The following is a 21,842-nucleotide window of genomic DNA, read 5'->3' as shown; positions in this document are numbered from 1 at the left end:
ACCAAGTCAAGATCGGAGAACTGAGAGCAAACATGACATTCAGATAAGATTTTTTTTTTTAATCTCTGGCCTGGAGGAACTATTTATGAGTGGTTTCTATAATTAAATACAGTTATTTTAAATATGCTTTGCATTTCTTTACACTTTCATTGATTCTCTCTGTGTTGATAAACACAGCCAACAAATAAAAATGTTTATAAACAATTTGATATTGTAATAATAATGATATATGCATTTATTGAATAGAAAAAAGTTGAACATGCAGACTTGCAGGGCTTTTCAGACAGATGATGAGGGATTTACGGTTCGCAAGAGTCAAGAAATGTGCATCTAATGTCTACAGATTCTTTGAAGACTATTAGTTCCTGTAACTCCATAACTATAATGGTCCAGTTCCATACACACAATAAAATCTTCTATTCCATAACAAAAATCAAGAAAAACAAACTATTTTTAGGTTTCACATTTCTTTGAAACTTTTCATGATCAGACCCTAACAGACACTTAACCAGCAGACTGTCCGTGGGGTTTCTGGATACCTGAAAACAACGCTCAGGCCAGTGGTCTCTCCAGGAGACCCCCAACATTCGATCAGTGAAACAGCTGGATAAGTGTCCATAGCAGCACCATGAAGCTTCATCTTCAGGGCAAAATGGGCCTAATGATGTTCCTCATTCTTGTTTTGCTTGTGTATTACATAAATAACAACTTTGTTTTGTAATGCTAATAATTCTATCAGATATACTGCATTGTTTATAAGTGTGTTCAAATATATTTCTCCAAATAAGTTATTACCACAGAACAAAACACCAAAATGTATAATAGAAGTAGACTGCTGATATAAAGAGGTCAGTTCCCACACTGCGTATATGTACTTCATATATGACACATGACCCAGCTCAGGGCCCTCTGTGTGTTTTTTCCTGTCCAAAGAGAGATTTCTGTGCCGCAAATTTGAAGAAGAGCAGAAAAAAGTTGATCAGCATAAAAACCGCTCGTGAAGTGATTCAGCTGTCTCTGTTATGTTCGCGCACCAGAACCCGACCCGTGTGGCGAAACCCAAGGCAGACAGACACAGGATGACTTCAAAATCCAAAAGGTGGTTTTGTTGTGGGAGGGGAATGTATGGTGCGAAAAACGATCTGTTAGTGGGATGTGTGAATAAACTATGTGTGAGTGTTTTTAGCCTATGTGTGGTGCGGTATGTAAATGACCAGGAGGTGTTGAAATAATGCGCGTGCACCTGGCAAGAAAGTCCAGTCCATGATCCAAGAGGGGTTGCCCGAGGAAGTCCGGGTCCGAGATCCGGGAAGTCGAGTCCGAAAGGAGGAGTCCGGGTAGAGGGCCAAGGGGGGAGATCGCAGGAGAGGTCCGGGGACAAACGTGAAGGTCGCTGGGGACGGGGGAGACGCGGGGAGCCGTGGAAGTCGCGGAGGGAGAGTCTTGGGAGGAAACAGACACGAAGATAAGACACTGGGGAATAAACAGCGCCAGTATTGATTGTGGTTGCTATAGTTACCAAGCCTCCCTTCCGGTCTGCCCGCGTGGCAGTCTCTGTTCTTCTTCCGGTTTTAACTAAACAGCTGCTGCCGCACGTTTCCATCTACGTTGTGTGATTCATTGATGTCGTCTCTCATTACTGGCGTGGTGGCGGTGCTTACCAGACTTACGTCCCGAGGACTGATATTTACCAAACTAATGGCGGTAGCCCTTCCAGGGGAATCCCAGGGTAGTTACGTCTACCGCCAGACGCAGCTGGGCTAGCTCAGACACAGTTGTGCTAGCTAAGTGGGCAGCATGGCGACACATGGAGCACCGAAGCAGTGGTGTTTAACAAAGACCGAGACGGTGAACTCTTGAGAACTGGCGTCAGAACCTGCTCTATATACTGTCGCTCGACGCCGGGTTTGCCCCCTTCCTGCTCGATGGCATGGAGTGGGAGAAGAAGTCTAAAACGTCCCCTGTCCGGGGATTCACAGATGACGGTGAAGATATTCCCGCGCCCCGACGTCGCAATAAAGAACAGAAGGTAGCCATGTTAGAGCTAATGTTGGGACAGATAGCCAATTATTGTCCTGTAATCTCTCTTCACGGCATAGTCAGGAACTCCACACCTATTGACAGCATATGGCGAGCTATTCGTCTACATTATGGCTTTCAGTGCACCGGGGCTCATTTCATTGACTTTGCTGCTATTAAACGGGAGCCTGATGAGAGACCAGAGGATTTATATCAACGCTTGATGGCCTTCATGGAAGACAATCTACTGTGTAAAGATTCTGGCATCAGTCACATGAGGCAGACTGTGACCGAGGACGAGGAGTTAACGCCCTCACTGGAGAACTTTGTTGTGCTCACATGGCTCCGCCTCATACATGGTGATCTACCGAAGCTTGTCAAACAACGGTACGGCACTGAGTTGCGGTCTCGCACATTGGCATCCATTAAACCAGAAATATCACAAGCCCTTGATTCGTTACTAGAGGAACTGCAGGCCTCAGAGGATGCTAGGGCTATGCGCGCGGCTGTGTCTGAACTCCCCAAGTCAAAGCAATCCATCCCTGTCCGGACAAGGAGGTCATGTCCCCTTTGTAAATGTGCCGGCAGGCCTGATAATCACTTCCTCAGCAAATGTTCCTTTCTGCCCCCCCAAGATAAAAAGTACATGGCAAAGTCGCGCCAGGTTTACGGAGAGCAGGTCGAGACTGATGATGAGGTAGAGGAGTGCGTTAGTGGGGAGCCAGCGCCATCTAGTGGTGTGCAACGTGTACTTATCAAACAGTCCCCGTACCTCGATGCATTCCATGGACACTGCCCTGTGCGTCTCACCGTTGATAGTGGGGCAACAGGCAACATGATGAGGGCCTCATACGCGACCAGGCTGGGCGTCACCGTCACAGGAAGTACCCAGTCCGCATTCCAAGCAGATGGCTCGTCCCTTTTGAAAGTATCGGGAGAGACACGGACACACTTCCAGAGAGATGGCCATGACCTCTATTTGGGGGCCTCGTCGTTGAGAATCTCGACTCTGACATCCTGGCTGGAATTCCCTTTATGGTAAAGAACGACGTCTCCATCAGACCAGCCAAACACCAAATCTGCTTGGGCGAGGATATATACTGCTACGGCACCCTCCAAACACCGATGGACAGGCATGCCGTACGGCGCGCGCATGTGCTCCGCGCTCTGGATAAATCTACTGTGTGGCCAGGGGAGTACATCGAGCTCAAGCTGCCTCCTGAGCTGTGCAATGTGGACAGTGAGCTGGCTGTTGAACCACACGTCGATGTCTCATGTGACCAGTCTGACTCACAGCAGTGGCCTGCCCCAACTTTGCTACGGGGTGTGTCCGGGAAGATCCGTGTCCCAAATCTCACTGACGAGCCGCGGCTGGTCCAGAAAAGCCACCACCTATGCCGTGTCTGCGCCACATATGTCCCATCACTCAGTGACGGCGCCGTGCCAGCTGATCCCCCCAAACCGGCCCCGATGACCATGTCAGCCTTGTCCTCTGACCTTGTCGCTCTGGATCCGGATAACATCATGCCTGCTGACATCAGAGATGAGTTCCGCGCCCTGCATAGAGAGTTTGATGTAGTGTTTGATCCCCACTTTGAAGGATATAACGGCGCTGTGGGTCCGTTCCAGGCCAGGGTGAACATGGGATCTGTCCTACCTCCACAATGTAAGGGGAGGGTCCCACAGTACTCCAGGGGTCAGCTGCAAGAACTCCAGGCTCAGTTCGACGTGTTGGAGAGCATGGGCGTCTTCAGAAAGCCCGAGGATGTCGACATCACAGTGGAATATGTCAAGCCTTCGTTCCTTATCAAGAAGCCTGGAGGTGGCTTTCGCCTTGTCACTGCATTCGCGGCTGTTGGCCGGTACAGTAAACCCCAACCCTCCCTGATGCCTGATGTTGACTCCACCCTGCGTCTTATAGCTCAGTGGAAATATATTATTGCTACAGACCTTACCAAAGCCTTTTATCAGATTCCTCTGTCCAGGGACTCGTGGAAGTACTGTGGGGTCGTCACACCCTTCAAGGGTGTCCGTGTGTATGTGCGGAGTGCTATGGGCATGCCGGGGTCTGAGACGGCGCTCGAGGAGTTGACGTGCAGAGTCTTCGGGGACCTTCTTGAACAAGGCCATGCGGCCAAGGTGGCAGACGACCTGTATTGTGGTGCAGACACTCTCGAGGACTTGCTAGCTGTCTGGAGGCGGGTTCTCTCTGCCCTACAGAAGTGTGGTCTGAACCTGTCCGCCACTAAGACCACTGTAGCTCCTGTACAGACCTCCATCCTGGGCTGGGTGTGGCGTCAGGGTACAATCCAGGCCAGCCCTCACCGCGTCTCTGCCCTGGCTGCGTGCCTCCCTCCAAAGACTGTGATGGGATTGCGTTCATTCATTAGCGCATACAAGGTGCTGGCTCGTGTACTGAAGAACTGTGCTGCCGTGCTGGCCCCATTGGACGACGCAGCCGCTGGGCGGGAGTCGAAAGAGGCGAGCCTGTGGTCAGACGAGCTGCTGTGTGCCTTCGCCTCTGCTTAGAAGGCACTATCTTCTACACGTGCCATCACGCTTCCATGGCCTGCGGACCAGCTGTGGATTGTAACTGACGGTGCCGTCAGAGAGCCGGGCCTAGGAGCTACGCTGTATGTCACCTGCAAGGACACTGTGAAGGTCGCAGGCTACTTCAGCGCGAAGTTGCGCAAAAACCAGACCTCCTGGCTGCCTTGTGAGGTTGAGGCCTTGTCCATAGCTGCGGCGGTGAAACACTTTGCCCCCTACATAACTCAGTCATCCCAGAAAGCTTGTGTTTTGACAGACAGCAAGCCATGTGTACAGGCTTTTGAGAAGCTGTGCAGGGGAGAATTCTCAGCAAGCCCCCGTGTCACTTCCTTCCTGTCTACCGCTAGCCGGTTCCAAGTGCTCATCCGGCATGTGGTGGGAGCAGCTATCCTGCCATCTGATTTCGCTAGCTGCAACGCACCAGAGTGTGACAACCCCACTTGCCAGATATGTGCCTTTGTCTGCTCTACCGCCGACTCCGTCGTGCGCCAAGTCACAGCGGAAGATGTTGTGCATGGGACTGTGAAGTTGCCCTTCACCAACAGGTCGGCCTGGCTTGCCATACAGTCAGAGTGCTCTGACCTCAGACGGACCCGCGCTCACCTCCGTCAGGGTACGCGTCCATCCAAGAAGCTGACTAACATTCGTGATGTGAAACGTTACTTGAACGTCACCACAGTGGCTAAGGACGGCCTCCTAGCTGTTCGCCGGCACACCCCCCTCACAGCCTCGACGGACTGCATTGTTGTGCCTCGGTCTGTCCTCGATGGCCTACTGACCTCTCTCCATATCAAGCTCGATCACCCCACCCGCACCCAGTTGAAGACAGTTGTACAATGCTACTTCTACACGTTGGATATGGACTCTGCTGTGCAACGTGTCTCCAGCGGCTGCCACCAGTGTGCAGCTCTGAAGAAAGCCCCTGCGTTCGTATCTGACCAGTCTACGAGTGACCCTCCGGAAGTCGTCGGGTCTTCTTTCACGGCTGATGTGTTCAGGCGGGACCGCCAATTCATTCTGATTGTCCGGGAGTGTGTCACGTCTTTCACGCTATCTTGTCTCATTGACGACGAGCGCAGAGACACTCTCAGGGACGCTTTAACCCACTTATGTGTGGGTCTGTGCCCTCTCGACGGCCCCTTTGCTGTGATCAGGACTGACCCTGCCCCTGGTTTTGCTGCATTGGCAGGGGATGGGGTCCTCGCTATGCACAGACTAGTTGTTGAGGTGGGCAATGCCAAGAATGTCAATAAGAACCCAGTGGCGGAGAAGGCTGTTCAAGAGATTCAGGGGGAGATTCTTCATCTCAAGCCTAACTGTAGGGCTGTTACTCCCCTGTTACTCTCTGTCGCTATGGCCAACCTGAACAGTCGTGTTAGGTCACGTGGATTATCTGCCCGTGAAATGCTGCTTCAGCATGACCAGTTCTCCCATAGGCAGTTGCCTGTGGTCGACCAGGACCTCATCCTGAAACAACACTCGGAGCGTGTCACCAACCATCCGTACAGCATGAAGTCAAAGGTGCCCTCTGGTCGTGTGGCCTTACCTCCCGCTATTCGACCTGGTGAACTGGTATACCTGTATGGTGACCGGAATAAGTCAAAGGCCCGTGACAGGTACCTCGTCACGAGCGTGGATGGTTCATGGTGCAATATCCAGAAGTTCACGGGGTCTCAACTCCGTCGCACCTCCTACAGGGTCAGGCTGGGTGACCGCTACAAAGTGGAAGGTCCCTCTACGGCCTCTGAACCCCTCGCAGACGATTTCGTGTCTGATGAGGACTTGGACTACCCTGTCCCGCACTGCCCTGACATACCGCCAGCCATTGCCGAGCCCCCACCTGCACCTTGCCTGCCTTGTGATAACGATATGAGGCTGGGGGATGAGACTGTGCCTCCTGTCGAGGTCGAGCCTGGGGGGAGCTCCCCTGGCAAGTGTGTGCCTGCTTTTGCACCTGATGCTGCACCTCGACGCTCGGAGCATTTTGACGACTTTGAACTTTAGGCCAGTTGTTTGTGTGTACTGGTGATAACGTTTTGTCTTACCTTACAGACCTAGTTATATAGCCTGAGCTGTGATGTTGCCTGGTGTTCTGTGGTGTTATTGTTGTGCTGTGTGTAGGGGGGGGGGTCTTTCTTTTGGGAAAAAAGGGGTGACGCCAGTATTGGTTGTGGTTGCTATAGTTACCAAGCCTCCCTTCCGGCCTGCCTGCGGGGCAGTCTCTGTTGTTCTTCCGGTTTTAACTAAATGGCTGCTGCCGCACGTTTCCATCTGCGTTGTGTGATTCATTGATATCGTCTCTCATTACTGGCGCAGAATGCAAGGAACGCTGGAGGGCTTGTCAGAACTTTACCACAGGGTTCAGTACGTCAAGGCACGGAGTGGTGTTCTGGGACACTTCTTGTAGAGGGCTGCCTGATTGCCGCAGGTGCGCCTGATGGATGATGGCAAACACCTGGTGCAGTGCAGCTCTCGTCTCCTCAGAGCGCGAGCCGAGCGCTCGGATGTTTCCGGCACGTCCGAGCTGGGGGAGTGGCTTGAACGTGCCGGGGAGGCAGCTCGGGGCGGTGTAACCACAACAGTCTCACTCAGATGAGATTTAGAGATTAATTTGTTCCAGTAATGAGTAATACTTACCGTTTACCATGCAGAGTCCCTCTGCAGAGAGGACCATTTTTAACATTGACTTTGCTGTATGTGCATTATATTTACTTGCCACCCTTACTAGTTTTATGTTTGGCTAGCTAAACGCCTCAAAATGATAATATTTTAAAGTGGTGCATATTGTACAGCTTTAAAGGAGGCTTGTTTGTTTGCACATTGCAGTTTGTTCTTATGTTTATTCAGCCCTTATTTCACTAGGTTTGTCATTTCAGCTGAAATATGTACATCTCTATGGGGCTTTAGTGCGTGCCCCGCTAACATCTGAGACATATCTTTGCATGAAGTCCTGATAATAGTTTATTGAACCTTTTTTATTTCTAACCCTATGCGTCCTCTCTTAAAATAAACACGGCGCACAAGAGCTTCTGGCTAACTAACTGCTGAATTTGTTATTTCTCAATGCATTAATCAACAGTGACATACACTATGAGCCAAGTTGTTGACTTGTTTGCTGTGAAAATGGACACGTGCCGTAGACTTCACACAACCACAACTGCAGCCACAGTCAACCTATTTGATAGCATCTTGTCATTCTAAAAGGCGGGGGTAGTGGTGGTGGTGGTGGTGGTGGTGGTGGTGGGGGATTTTGATGGTATCCCTTTTTTCAGTTTCCAAGCATACATGTGGTACTAAGAAGTTTATCACCCTCACCATTAATCAGAACGACTGCAAGACACCGAGGCACCAGAGGAGATCTGCTCAGACAGCCGAGACCGAAGACAGTCAGCAGTCTGACCCTGAAAGCACCATGACAAAGCTCTGCCTCGCTCTGGGACTGCTCCTGCTCACCACCTGCGACGCCCTACGTATGCCTATCTTTTCCTCTCTGTTGCAGCCCATGGAGAAGTGTAGCGCTCCATAGGTCAGATGTTGCAAACATTTTAAAGCAACTTAAATAATTTTAATAAAATTTGGCAACTTATTTTTTTTAATTTCAGATTTTGATCTCATTAGGATCCAGGATATCCTGGCACAACGTTGAGTATTTGGGTTATTTATTTAGTGCTTGACAGTGACTTTAGCCAGGGATTTAATGGACAACCTTTTCTGCTTGGTATCAACTAATATGACTGTGACTCAAAATATAGTTTAGCTAACCTTCTGTTTGCTATGATAGTGATGTCATGACCATTAATAACGACATTTGTAACCCACTGAAATATAGGCTGGTGGGGTTAAGCTGAATTGTTCTCACTGTGTCCCGGGGTGAGAATGTTTCCAAAAAGGGAAACTTCTCTTACAATATAACTAATCATTTTAATAATTATATACACTACCGTTCAAAAGTTTGGGATCACCCAAACAATTTCGTGTTTTCCATGAAAAGTCACACTTATTCACCACCATATGTTGTGAAATGAATAGAAAATAGAGTCAAGACATTGACAAGGTTAGAAATAATGATTTGTATTTGAAATAAGATTTTTTTTACATCAAACTTTGCTTTCATCAAAGAATCCTCCATTTGCAGCGATTACAGCATTGCAGACCTTTGGCATTCTAGCTGTTAATTTGTTGAAGTACTCTGGAGAAATTGCACCCCACGCTTCCAGAAGCAGCTCCCACAAGTTGGGTTGGTTGGATGGGCACTTCTTTGAGCAGATTGAGTTTCTGGAGCATCACATTTGTGGGGTCAATTAAACGCTCAAAATGGCCAGAAAAAGAGAACTTTCATCTGAAACTCGACAGTCTATTCTTGTTCTTAGAAATGAAGGCTATTCCATGCGAGAAATTGCTAAGAAATTGAAGATTTCCTACACCGGTGTGTACTACTCCCTTCAGAGGACAGCACAAACAGGCTCTAACAGGTACTATTTAATGAAGATGCCAGTTGGGGACCTGTGAGGCGTCTGTTTCTCAAACTAGAGACTCTAATGTACTTATCTTCTTGCTCAGTTGTGCAACGCGGCCTCCCACTTCTTTTTCTACTCTGGTTAGAGCCTGTTTGTGCTGTCCTCTGAAGGGAGTAGTACACACCGGTGTAAGAAATCTTCAATTTCTTAGCAATTTCTCGCATGGAATAGCCTTCATTTCTAAGAACAAGAATAGACTGTCGAGTTTCAGATGAAAGTTCTCTTTTTCTGGCCATTTTGAGCGTTTAATTGACCCCACAAATGTGATGCTCCAGAAACTCAATCTGCTCAAAGAAGTGCCCATCCAACCAATCCAACTTGTGGGAGCTGCTTCTGGAAGCGTGGGGTGCAATTTCTCCAGATTACCTCAACAAATTAACAGCTAGAATGCCAAAGGTCTGCAATGCTGTAATTGCTGCAAATGGAGGATTCTTTGACGAAAGCAAAGTTTGATGTAAAAAAAATCTTATTTCAAATACAAATCATTATTTCTAACCTTGTCAATGTCTTGACTCTATTTTCTATTCATTTCACAACATATGGTGGTGAATAAGTGTGACTTTTCATGGAAAACACAAAATTGTTTGGGTGATCCCAAACTTTTGAACGGTAGTGTATGTATAGCACTTTTCTAAAACAATGTTACATGGTGCTTCACCAACAAAATCAGACAAGGCAAAAATAAGGGAGACCAAATAAGTAAGAGTAAAAATATAAAAAACCGTATAACTAAAGACAAATATCAAACATTTGTGAAAGCTTTCATGAAAAGAAAAGTTTTAAAAGGAGAATGAAAAGAAGCCAGAGACTTGGTTTGTCTTAGTTCAACAGTTAGATTGTTCCATAGTGTGGGGGTTCTAACAGCAAAAGCTTGATCACCCTTTGTAACAAACCGAGACCTGGGAATAACTAACAAGGCTCCATTTGCAGATCTTAAAGATCAAGCGGGCATATCCCAGGTCAATAACTCACAAATGTATGCAGCAGCAAGAACATTTAAAGCCTTAAAAGTGACCAATAAATTTTTAAAATCAACTCCGAATTTAACAGGAAGCCAGTGTAGGGAGGAAAGCACAGGAAAGATAGGGTCATGCCTTGTTGTCCCAATATTGAGCAGAGCAGTGGCATTTTGTACCAACTGCAGACGGTGGAGGGGAGCCCTTGCTGATACCAGAATAAAGTGCATTACAATATTCAAGCGGAGAATAGATAAAAGCATGTTCAACTTTTTGCAGATCGGCAATTGATAAAAATGAGCTAATTTTGGAGATTAGCTTCAGCTGGAGAAAGTATGACTGAACAACATGTTTGATTTGATTATCAAAACTGAGGTTGGCATCGAATATCACCCCAAGATTCCTAGTAGCCCGCTTAAGACTACCTGACAGACCACCAATTTTAGTAACAAAAAGGCTGATGTAATTTTCGGGACCGAACCGAATAACCTCAGACGTATCATCATTAAATTTGAGAAATTTTTCGGACATCCAGGATTTAATGTCAGAGAGGAAAGTTGTGAGGTTTGCTAGAGTGCTAGGATTTGTGTGTTTTAGTCGGATGTATAACTAAGTGTCATCAGCATAAAAATGGTAGGGTAGAGCGCATCGTGATTTTGAATGACCTGGCAATGGGGCAGCATGTATATAGAAAAGAGAAGGGGGCCAAGAACTGAGCCTTGAGGGACACTACAACTCAACTAAGCCACCGAGGAGGTAGAGTTACCCAGAACAACAGAAAAAGTTCTGTTGGTGAGATAAGAGTGTAAAAAGGTTTGAGCTGAGCCCTGGCACGAAATGAAAACTTAGATGCGTTGCATTTTAAAAAGGGCTGTTGTTAGTTATTTTCTTTGATGATGAAATATAATTTTACAGACCAGTAGTATTACAGAGTTTGAATGGGGAACTTGAATGTTACATCGTGTTGTAAAGGGATTTGGGGCATTTAGGAAATGAATGTGAATTGATAAAACAATGAATAAGATTCATAACTCAACTTTTTCTCATACCATCACACTGCAAGAAATGTTAAGTACTGTAATGCATTATGAGAGCTATTGTCATAAAACTTTATAGAATTGGCATGACCCTTTTCTTTTTTTTTTCTTTTTTCTGTACAATTATCCAAACATGTATTGAACCTGTAAATATTTACAACTTGTCTAGTCTTGCAAGCCATATCTAATTATAATATATTTTCAGCACATCATGTGAACACAATGTGCTCATGTGTCCCTGAAAAGCCATTTTAGCAACATATGAACTGTGTTTCTGAGAGAGAGAGCATGGCAGTATGAGCCTGCTGTTCTGCACGTTGACCACAACGTGTAGCGATGTACTAAGGGATCTCTTTATGTCTCTCTGCAGGGGGAAGCAATACATTGAAACCTGAAAACTGTTGCTTTAAATTCTTCACCATGAGGATCCCAATTCACAAAATTGTGACCATCGAGGAGACTGGCATCAATTGCCAGGAAGAGGGCTTCATGTACGTCTCTGTCTCAGTTTAACTCTTGTTGTCCTCATAGCTTGGAGTTTTACATGTCCTTCCATGCTTTTGACATTTGTACCTACTGAAAAGCAGAAGTGTGTCAGAGGAGAAGCTGATCCATGTGTTGTAGGGATGTCATAAAGAACCTTCTAAAGGTATTCTGGGTTTCACTGGCCTCCAGTATCTGGTTCCTATTGTGTTGGAGTTTCAGGTACACTACTCAACATCTGGTTAATGTTTGAAGAAATATAATGTTGCATACCCACCATACAGTATCTGCTTCATCATACCATACACCTAAGTGGAAGTCAGTTCACGTAACGGTGAACAATGAACTATTTTCTGCAGCCCGCTGTTCAGATTTAGATTTCCTTTATATTTCACTTATTGTTGATAGACAAATGGTTAAATATATGGTTTTAGCAAAGGAAACTTTTTTTTTTACTGTTAGTATTTAGAAATACTTATCATTTGAGGTTCATCCTTCCTATCAAACACAGAAAACATCAAATTAATTGCTCACCTCCTCATTTCTGATCAAACTTTATCTGTAAAAATGTCTCTTTTACTAACAAATACCAAAATTCAACACTAAATGTTGTCAACCAAGAGTTGTCTAGACAGGTAGACAACATTGAGTGGAAAAAAGGAAGACAAAATGAAACCTTTGAATAATTATTGATAACACTAAGTGCCTTAGCGTAATTGAAAATGATTATTTTTCCTAGGAGATAGCTTTGATTTTTTTTTTCTTCAAAAGGTGCCACTGAGATAGAATTTAGGATGTTCTTCCATTGGGATTTTGTGACAGCGAATGAGCAACCACAGCAAAACCCTAGAACAAGCTTCAAGGTGGATAAAATAGGGCTAAGGGTTGTGACCTTTACAAAATGTGAACTGCTAACACGTTAGCTTCCATATCAGTAGTCACCTTTTGCATTGGGACAACTGAACCAACCTAGTTTCCACAGTGATCTGCTTGTGGGATTGACCTTATGTGCCTTGTGCTGTCATGTCTCTGCAGAGTGCACACCGTCCAGGGGAAACAGATCTGCGTCAGACGCCATGAGGAGTGGGTGCAGGATGCTTTCAACTAGGAGAAACTCATGTCCCCGTAAAGCGTAACACTTAACGGTTTAAATAGCATTGCTTTGTCCAACTTCAACTTGCAGACCTTTCATTTGCATATTTTACTAAATGATTAAAAAAAAAAGCTTTTCAAAATGAGAAATCAACTTTTACTGTTCCTTTTAAATAATTTTTAAAGCTCCCCCCCCCGGTCAGTTTTAGTTGATCAAATTTGTATAACCGAATGGTACATGCTTTTATTAAATGGGAGTAATGCATACCATGGACATGTGTCTTCACTGCTTCTACACCAGTGTAAAGTTTCTTGTTCACTTTGACTTAATTATTCTTTTAATATTTCACATTAGTGCCACAGCCTGTGTTTTTAGAATGCAGCTTTCTCATATTACCAAGTCAAGATTGGAGAACTGAGAGCAAACATGACATTCAGATAAGATTTTTTTTTTCTTAATCTCTGGCCTGGAGGAACTATTTATGAGTGGTTTCTATAATTAAATACAGTTATTCTAAATATGCTTTGCATTTCTTTACACTTTCATTGATTCTCTCTGTGTTGATAAACACAGCCAACAAATAAAAATGTTTATAAACAATTTGATATTGTAATAATAATGATATATGCATTTATTGAATAGAAAAAAGTTGAACATGCAGACTCGCAGGGCTTTTCAGACAGATGATGAGGGATTTACGGTTCGCAAGAGTCAAGAAATGTGCATCTAATGTCTACAGATTCTTTGAAGACTATTAGTTCCTGTAACTCCATAACTATAATGGTCCAGTTCCATACACACAATAAAATCTTCTATTCCATAACAAAAATCAAGAAAAACAAACTATTTTTAGGTTTCACATTTCTTTGAAACTTTTCATGATCAGACCCTAACAGACACTTAACCAGCAGACTGTCCGTGGGGTTTCTGGATACCTGAAAACAACGCTCAGGCCAGTGGTCTCTCCAGGAGACCCCCAACATTTGATCAGTGAAACAGCTGGATAAGTGTCCATAGCAGCACCATGAAGCTTCACCTTCAGTGCAAAATGGGCCTAATGATGTTCCTCATTCTTGTTTTGCTTGTGTATTACATAAATAACAACTTTGTTTTGTAATGCTAATAATTCTATCAGATATACTGCATTGTTTATAAGTGTGTTCAAATATATTTCTCCAAATAAGTTATTACCACAGAACAAAACACCAAAATGTATAATAGAAGTAGACTGCTGATATAAAGAGGTCAGTTCCCACACTGCATATATGTACTTCATATATGACACATGACCCAGCTCAGGGCCCTCTGTGTGTTTTTTCCTGTCCAAAGAGAGATTTCTGTGCCGCAAATTTGAAGAAGAGCAGAAAAAAGTTGATCAGCATAAAAACTACTCGTGAAGTGATTCAGCTGTCTCACTCAGATGAGATTTAGAGATTAAGTTGTCCCAGTAATGAGTAATATTTACCGTTTACCATGCAGAGCCCCTCTGCAGAGAGGACCACTTTTAACATTGACTTTGCTCTATGTGCATTATATGTACTTACCACCCTTACTAGTTTTATGTTTGGATAGCTTAACGCCTCAAAATGATAATATTTTAAAGTGGTGCATATTGTACAGATTTAAAGGAGACTTGTTTGTTTGTACATTGCAGTTTGTTCTTATGTTTATTCAGCCTTCATTTCACTAGGTTTGTTATTTCAGCTGAAACATGTACATCTCTATGGGGCTTTGGTGCATGTACCGCTAACATCTGAGACATATCTTTGCATGAAGACCTGATGATACTTTATTGAACCTCTTTTATCTCTAACCCTATGCTTCCTCTCTTAAACACGGAGCACAAGAGCTTCTGGCTAACTAACCGCTGAATTTGTTATTTGACAATGCATAAATTAACGGTGACATACACTATGAGCCAAGCTGTTGACTTGTTTGCCGTGAGAATGGACACGTTCATGTTCACATTATGTGCCGTAGACTTCACACAATCTCAACCGCAGCCACAGTCAACCTATTTGATAGCATCTTGTCATTCTAAAAGGCGGGGGTGGGTGGTGGTGGTGGGGTTGATGGTACCTTTTTTTCTTCCCAATTTCTAAACATACATGTATGATATGGTACTAAGAAGTTAATCATCCTCACCATAAATCAGAACGACTGCAAGACACTGAGGCACTAGAGGACATCTGCTCAGACAGCCGAGACCGAAGACAGTCAGCAGTCTGACCCTGAAAGCACCATGACAAAGCTCTGCCTCACTCTGGGACTGCTGCTGCTCACCACCTGCGACGCCCAACGTATGCCTATCTTTTCCTCTCTGTTGCAGCCCATGGAGAAGTGTAGCGCTCCATAGGTCAGATGCTGCAAACATTTTAATGCAACTTAAATAATTTTAATAATATTTGCCAACTTTTTATTTTATTTAAGATTTTGATCTCATTAGCATCCAGGATATCTTGGCACAATGTTGAGTATTTGGGTTATTCATTTAGCGCTTGACAGTGACTTTAGCTGGGGCTTTAATGGACAACGTTTTGTGCTTGGTAACATCTAATATGAATGTGACTCAAAACAAAGTTTAACTAACCCTCTGTTTGCTATGATAGTGATGTCATGACCATTAATAACGACATTTGTAACCCACTGAAATATGGACTGGTGGGGTTAAGCTGCGTTGTTCTCTCTGTGTCCCGGGGCGAGATAAGAGTGTAAAAAGCTAAGAGCCGAGCCGTGGCATAAAATGAAATCCTAGATGCGCTGCATTTTAAAAAAGGGCTGTTGTTAGTTATTTTCTTTGATGATGAAATATAATTTTACAGACCAGTAGTATTACAGAGTTTGAATGGGGAACTTGAATGTTATACTGTGTTGTAAAGGGATTTGGGGCATTTAGGAAATGAATGGGAAGTGATAAAAGAATGAATAGGAGTCAAAACTCAGTTTTTTTTCTCATACTATCATACTGCAAGAAATGTTATGTAATGCATTATGACAGCTATTGTCAAAATACATTACAGAATTGGCATGACCCTTTTAATTTTATAATATATTTTCAGCACATCATGTGAACACAATGTGCTCATGTGTCCCTGAAAAGCCATTTTAGCAACATATGAACTGCATTTCTGAGAGAGAGAGCATGGCAGTATGAGCTTGCTGTTCTGCATGTTGACCATAACATGTAGCGATGCACTAAGGGATCTCTTTATGTCTCTCTGCAGGGGGAAGCAATGTATGGAAACCTGGAAATTGCTGCTTCGAATTCTCCAAAGCGAGGATCCCAATTCACGAAATTGTGACCATCAAGGAGACTAGCATCCAATGTCATGAAAAGGGCTTCATGTACGTCTCTGTCTCAGTTTAACTCTTGTTGTCCTCATAGCTTGGAGTTTTACATGTCCTTCCATGCTTTTGACATTTGTACCTACTGAAAAGCAGAAGTGTGTCAGAGGAGAAGCTGATCCATGTGTTGTAGGGATGTCATAAAGAACCTTCTAAAGGTATTCTGGGTTTCACTGGCCTCCAGTATCTGGTTCCTATTGTGTTGAAGATTCAGGTACACTACTCAACATCTGGTTAATGTTTGAAGAAATATAATGTTGCATACCCACCATACAGTATCTGCTTCATCATACCATACACCTAAGTGGAAGTCAGTTCACGTAACGGTGAACAATGAACTATTTTCTGCAGCCCTTTGTCCAAATATAGATTTCCTTTATATCACTTATTGTTGATAGACAAATGGTTAAATATATGGTTTTAGCAAAGGAAACTTTTTTTTTTTACTGTTAGTATTTAGAAATACTTATCATTTGAGGTTCATCCTTCCTATCAAACACAGAAAACATCAAATTAATTGCTCACCTCCTCATTTCTGATCAAATTTTATCTGTAAAAATGTCTCTTTTACTAACAAATACCAAAATTCAACACTAAATGTTTTCAACCAAGAGTTGTCTAGATAGGTAGACAACATTGAGGTGAGAAAAGGAAGACAAAATGGAACCTTTGAATAATTATTGACTACACTAAGTGCTTTAGCGTAATTGAAAATGATAATTTTTCCTAGGAGAGATAGCTTTGATTTTTTTTTCTTCAAAAGGTGCCACTGAGATAGAATTTAGGATGTTCTTCTATTGGGATTTTGTGACAGCGAATGAGCAACCACAGCAAAACCCTAGAACAAGCTTCAAGGTGGATAAAACAGGGCTAAGGGTTGTGACCTTTACAAAATGTGAACTGCTACCACGTTAGCTTCCATATCAGTAGTCACCTTTTGCATTGGGACAACTGAACCAACCTAGTTTCCACAGTGATCTGCCTGTGGGATTGACCTTATGTGCCTTGTGCTGCCATGTCTCTGCAGAGTGCACACCGTCCAGCGGAAACAGATCTGCATGGGCCACCATGAGGAGTGGGTACAGGCCGCTTTCAAGAAGAAGAAACCCATGTCCCAGTAAAGCGTAACACTTAATGGTTTAAAAGAAATTGCTTTGTCCAACTTCAACTTGCAGACCCTTCAGTTGCATATTTTACAAAATGATAAAAAAAAGCTTTTCGAAGTGAGAAATTAACTTTTACTGTTCCTTTTAAATAATTTTTAAAGCCCTCCCCCATCAGTTTTAGTTGATCAAACCTGTATAACCAAATGGTACATGCTTTTATTAAATGGGAGTAATGCGTACCATGGACATGTGTCTTCACTGCTGCTACATCAGTGTAGAGTTTCTCGATAAGATTTTTTTTTTTTTGTTAATCTCTGGCCTGAAGCAACTATTTATGCGTGGTTTCTATAATTAAATAGTTATTTTAAATATATATTGCATAACTTTTTTTGGGTTTACACTTCTTTTTTTCTGTGTTGACAAACACATTCAACAAATAACAATGTTTATAAACAATTTGATATTGTAATAATAATGATATATGCATTTACTGAATAGAAAAAAGTTGAACATGCAGACTCGCAGGGCTTTTCAGACAGATGATGTTGGATTTATGGTTTGCAAGAGTCAAGAAATGTGCCTCTAATGTCTACAGATTCTTTGAAGGCTATTAGTACCTGTAACTCCATAACTATAATGGTCCAGTTCCATAGGCACAATAAATTCTTCTATTCCATAACAAAATGCAGAAAAAATAGACTAATTTTATGTTCCACAGTTTCTTTGAAACTTGTCATGAACAGCCACTGACAGACACTTAACCAGCAGACTGTCCGTGTGGTTCCTGGATACCTGAAAACAAAGCTCAAGCCAGGGTCTTTCCTGGAGACCCCCAACACTCGATCAGTGAAACACCTGGATAAGTGTCTGTAGCAGCACCATGAAGCTTCATCTTCAGGGCAAAATGGGCCTAAAGATGTTCCTCATTCTTAGGGTCCGCGGTGGTGTAGCGGTCTAAGCATCGGCTTTGTGTTGATGCAGTTGCCCACCGGGGACCGGGGTTCGCGCCTCAGTCTCGTCAGATCCGACTATGGCTGCACCCATCATTGGCAACGCAGGCAGCGGTTCGGCCTGGAGTCGCCTTGTCCCGGAAGCGGCGAGGCGACTCCTTCGGGACTGCCGGCCGGAGAACGCGTGCAGTATGAGGGTGGGCCTTCGAACTAAAAATAGGGAGCGGTTGGCCACTACATAGGGAGAAAAAGGGGAAAGTCAGAAATAAATTTACAGATGTTCCTCATTCTTGATTTGCTTGTGTATTACATAAATGACAACGTTGTTTTGTAACGCTAATAATCCCATCAGATATACTGCATTGTTCATAAGTGTGATCAAATATATGTAAACCACTAATAAGACACGTTAGCCCCTTGCTAACAGGTCTGACCCTTTAGCCGAGCGGTTCGTGATGTCGCCTTGTGGTGCAGTACACCCCGTACCGAATCCCGCACCGGGCAAGAAAATAACCGGTTACATATATTTCTCCAAATAAATTATTACCACAGGAAAAAAAACACAAAAGTGTATAATAGAAGTAGACTGCTGATGTAAAGATGTCAGTCCCACCAGAGGAGGTTTCTATAAGACAACAGGTGAAGCAGTGCTTCACCAAAAAACAAACAACAACAAAAAAAACCCCCACAACATACATATCACTTAAAATATATTTTTTAGATGCCAACATTTCATTAGAATGACTATTTCCTCTGTGAATCAAACAAAAAAGTGTCAATGTTAAAAAAAAGTGTCGTGGGTATTGTGCAACACAGCGCCCTCTTCAGGTGACACAGAGGAGCGTTCTGCCTCGCTAACCCAATGTAAGTGAATGTAAGTTGATGTAGTACCTTACATGTTGTTGATTGGACAGTTATGGTTTATGACGCGTTTTAATGCCCACCCAGTGAAACAGTGCTTCACCCAGTCTCTCCCTGACCTGGAAATGATTGACACCCGTCTAACCAACTAGAGAACACTAGATCAGTCTTTCCGAGCCTATATTGATTTGTTCTCCAATCTTCATCATAGCTTTCAGTATTCGAAGCGCGGTGAAAATAAAATAAGAACGCTAAGAAAAAGAGATTAGCCTGAGATAAATTAGTGATTCCTATAGTAGTTTTTCGGGGTTCTTGTATATATATTGTAAATTATATAATTAATCTGTTCAGATCTTTATTGTTCAACTTTATTGTTCATCTTTATATTTGCATTTTTGATCTTGACCTCGTGTAGTGGCTCTGTACTGTATGCTAACGTTAGTTGTTCTAACTAGCTTAGCTAGCTACTAGGTTAGTGTGATGTCTTGAGTTGATGCAGTTGGAGGACAGTAGGGGGAGCTAGAGGACAAGATGGGATGTAAGTGAATGTAAGAGGGGAGAAGGAGTGTGACGTGGGTTGTTCAAGTAAAGAAGCGTATTGTAATGCTCACGGATAAATAGACTCGCTAGCCCGGCTAACGGGTCAGACCCTTTAGTCAAGGTCTAGTCAGAAAGGCACGAACTGAGGAAGCCTCTTGGATGAGAGGCGAAACGTCTTCACAGATATATACCAAGTCCAGTTGCACTTGATTCAACTCCTTTGGATAACCATGACCTGGATGAATGAGAACATTCACAGACATTTAGTCAACTGGTTAACGTAGTCGCCCGTGGCGCGGGAGATCCGGGTTCGCGTCCTGGCTGCGGCGGTTCCTGGCAGCCCCCGGCAGCCCCCGTGAATTTGCTACATTGGTGCCATAAGTGGGATGGTGAGATTATGAGGCCATCGGAAGCACGTGCTCTCAGAGGTGTGAGGGAGCTGATATGCTGAAGTGCGGGGACGCGCTTCCCGAAGGAGGGAGGGGGGTAGTGTAACGTGCATGGATAAACGGGTCGGACCCTTTGGTCGACTGGTTAACGTAGTCGCCCATGGTGTGGGAGACACTTCACTGGCGCTGCTTATTCCAAAGGGCATCCTGAGGAATCTGAATCTTCCAAAGGGCGAAACACATGTACCTTGCTGACACATTGTCACAAGCCCCTAGACAGTCCACCAAGCAGCACAGCAATGAACAGATTTTGAGGTCATGGCAGTAAGATCTCTTCTTCAAGTTTAGATGAACTCAAGGAACACACAGAAAGGGACCCAACCCTTCAGAAAATATGCAACATCATCAACCATGGATGGCCTACAAAGGAGTTCAAACTGCCAGCAGACGTTCATCAGTACTTTACATTCAGGGACGAGCTCACGATCGAAGATGGCATCGTTATGAAAGGCCCAAAGGCAGTAATCCCCAAATCGCTACAAAGGGACTACAACACAGTCCTACATAGAGGCCACCCCGGCACAGAGTCAACGAAACGCCGAGCCAGAGACATTGTGTTTTGGCCCACCATGACAAAGGACATTGAGAGGATAACACTTTCATGCCCTGTCTGTAACAGCACAAAACCACACCAACAAAAAGAGCCACTCAAGCTACATCCCATCCCACTTCTGACACCATGTAGAATGACGAGTGGTCAGACACTGGAGAACGTTTAACAGGTTTATTGATTGGTACAACAGATCTCTTTGTATGTAACCGGCAGACCGACTGCTGACATACTTCCAGTAGCAGTAGTAGGCGGTTACCTTAGTATGGTGGCTGTTACATGTCAAACATGTGCTGCAACAAATACAATGTTCTACAGTGATGGCGCTACACAAAACTGAAATTGCATGTCAAAATAACACAGACCCCCCCCAAATTTTCACAAATCACGTTTTCAGGGGAGCCCATGTCTTATTAAGGGGAGCTGAGCGCCCCCTAGCTCAACATCACAGCAAGCACCTGCCACGCCCTGCCTGGACAGTTACATTATCATTTGTTTCTCCCAGTGTTCTTTGTCTTGTACGTCCTGTTTTATTTTGATATTCACCTCTTGTCTCGTTTCAGGTCCTTTACTTCCTGCCCTCATGTGTCTCCCTCCTGTGTGATTACCTGCCCTGCCCTAACGTGTTGTACCTGTGTCTCATTGTCTCCCCTCCTCCAGAGTATATAGTCTTGGTGTTCCCTTCCTTCTGTGCCAGGTCGCCTTGTTCCTTGTGACAGCGTTCCAGCATTTTCCCCCTTGTGTGAGTTTCTTGATCCCTATAGTTTCCTGACCTGTTTTTGCCTTTTTTTGACCTCGCCTTTCGCCTGCCGATTTGGACACTGTTGCCTTGTTATCTGATCACCTGTGTACCGACCTAATTTTTATTAAAAGGACTGATTTTTTGTGAACTGAGGCCGAGTCTGCGTTTTGAGTCCAAGCCTGTGGTTCAGTACTGACAGCAACCCCCAGCAGAGCGAGGGAAGGTGGCAAGCCGCGAGACACCGTTCTCTTTGGCAAGAAAAGGAAGTATGACCAAAGAGGAAACGAGGAGTGCCACAGAGTGGTCACGGCTTTTGTGGTGAAAGGGCTACACCCGTTCCCAGCTGTTGAATCCCGTCCATTTAGGTAGGAAAGGTTTTTTTTTTTTTAAAAATCGGGGAAAAAAGTTTAATGATGGTAGGTACTGTCATGTTGAATTTTTATTTGCGGGGAGATGAGCAGGGCCCTAAATTCAAAATACACTCCTCCCTCCACATATAGATTGAGCAATCAACTGATTTCTGCATGGTACAAGGTGGAAAAGTCTAACATTTTAAATATCTGAGCTCAGTGATGTTAGCAAATGGTTCAACCGTTACCTCTTTCCACTGTGTTGTTGCCAGGTGGAATATACGAGAGATTAGG

The 21,842-nt window shown here is 44.1% G+C and overlaps 1 protein-coding gene across 1 annotated transcript; it reads left to right on the top strand.

The window, feature by feature from the left end:
* The first annotated feature begins 14,781 nt into the window (after window positions 1-14,781).
* Window positions 14,782-17,775, top strand: LOC130114710 (eotaxin-like). Its single transcript, XM_056282594.1, has 3 exons — window positions 14,782-14,955; window positions 15,880-16,000; window positions 17,028-17,775. The coding sequence occupies exons 1-3, from the start codon at window positions 14,898-14,900 to the stop codon at window positions 17,119-17,121; spliced, it is 273 nt and encodes a 90-aa protein (XP_056138569.1). The 5' UTR covers window positions 14,782-14,897; the 3' UTR covers window positions 17,122-17,775.
* Window positions 17,776-21,842: the final 4,067 nt, after the last annotated feature.

The sequence above is a fragment of the Lampris incognitus genome, chromosome 6 (assembly GCF_029633865.1).
Source record: "Lampris incognitus isolate fLamInc1 chromosome 6, fLamInc1.hap2, whole genome shotgun sequence".
Classification (NCBI taxonomy): Eukaryota; Metazoa; Chordata; class Actinopteri; order Lampriformes; family Lampridae; genus Lampris; species Lampris incognitus.
Note: the sequence above shows the minus strand (reverse complement) of the source record. Positions and strands in the feature narration are given on the sequence as shown.

Excerpts from the sequence above, each read along its gene's own strand:
- LOC130114710 (XM_056282594.1), top strand. The coding sequence starts at position 14,898 with ATGACAAAGCTCTGCCTCACTCTGGGACTGCTGCTGCTCACCACCTGC. Across the intron at positions 14,956-15,879 it reads CACCACCTGCGACGCCCAAC|GGGGAAGCAATGTATGGAAA; the intron begins GTATGCCTATCT and ends GTCTCTCTGCAG. Across the intron at positions 16,001-17,027 it reads TGTCATGAAAAGGGCTTCAT|AGTGCACACCGTCCAGCGGA; the intron begins GTACGTCTCTGT and ends ATGTCTCTGCAG.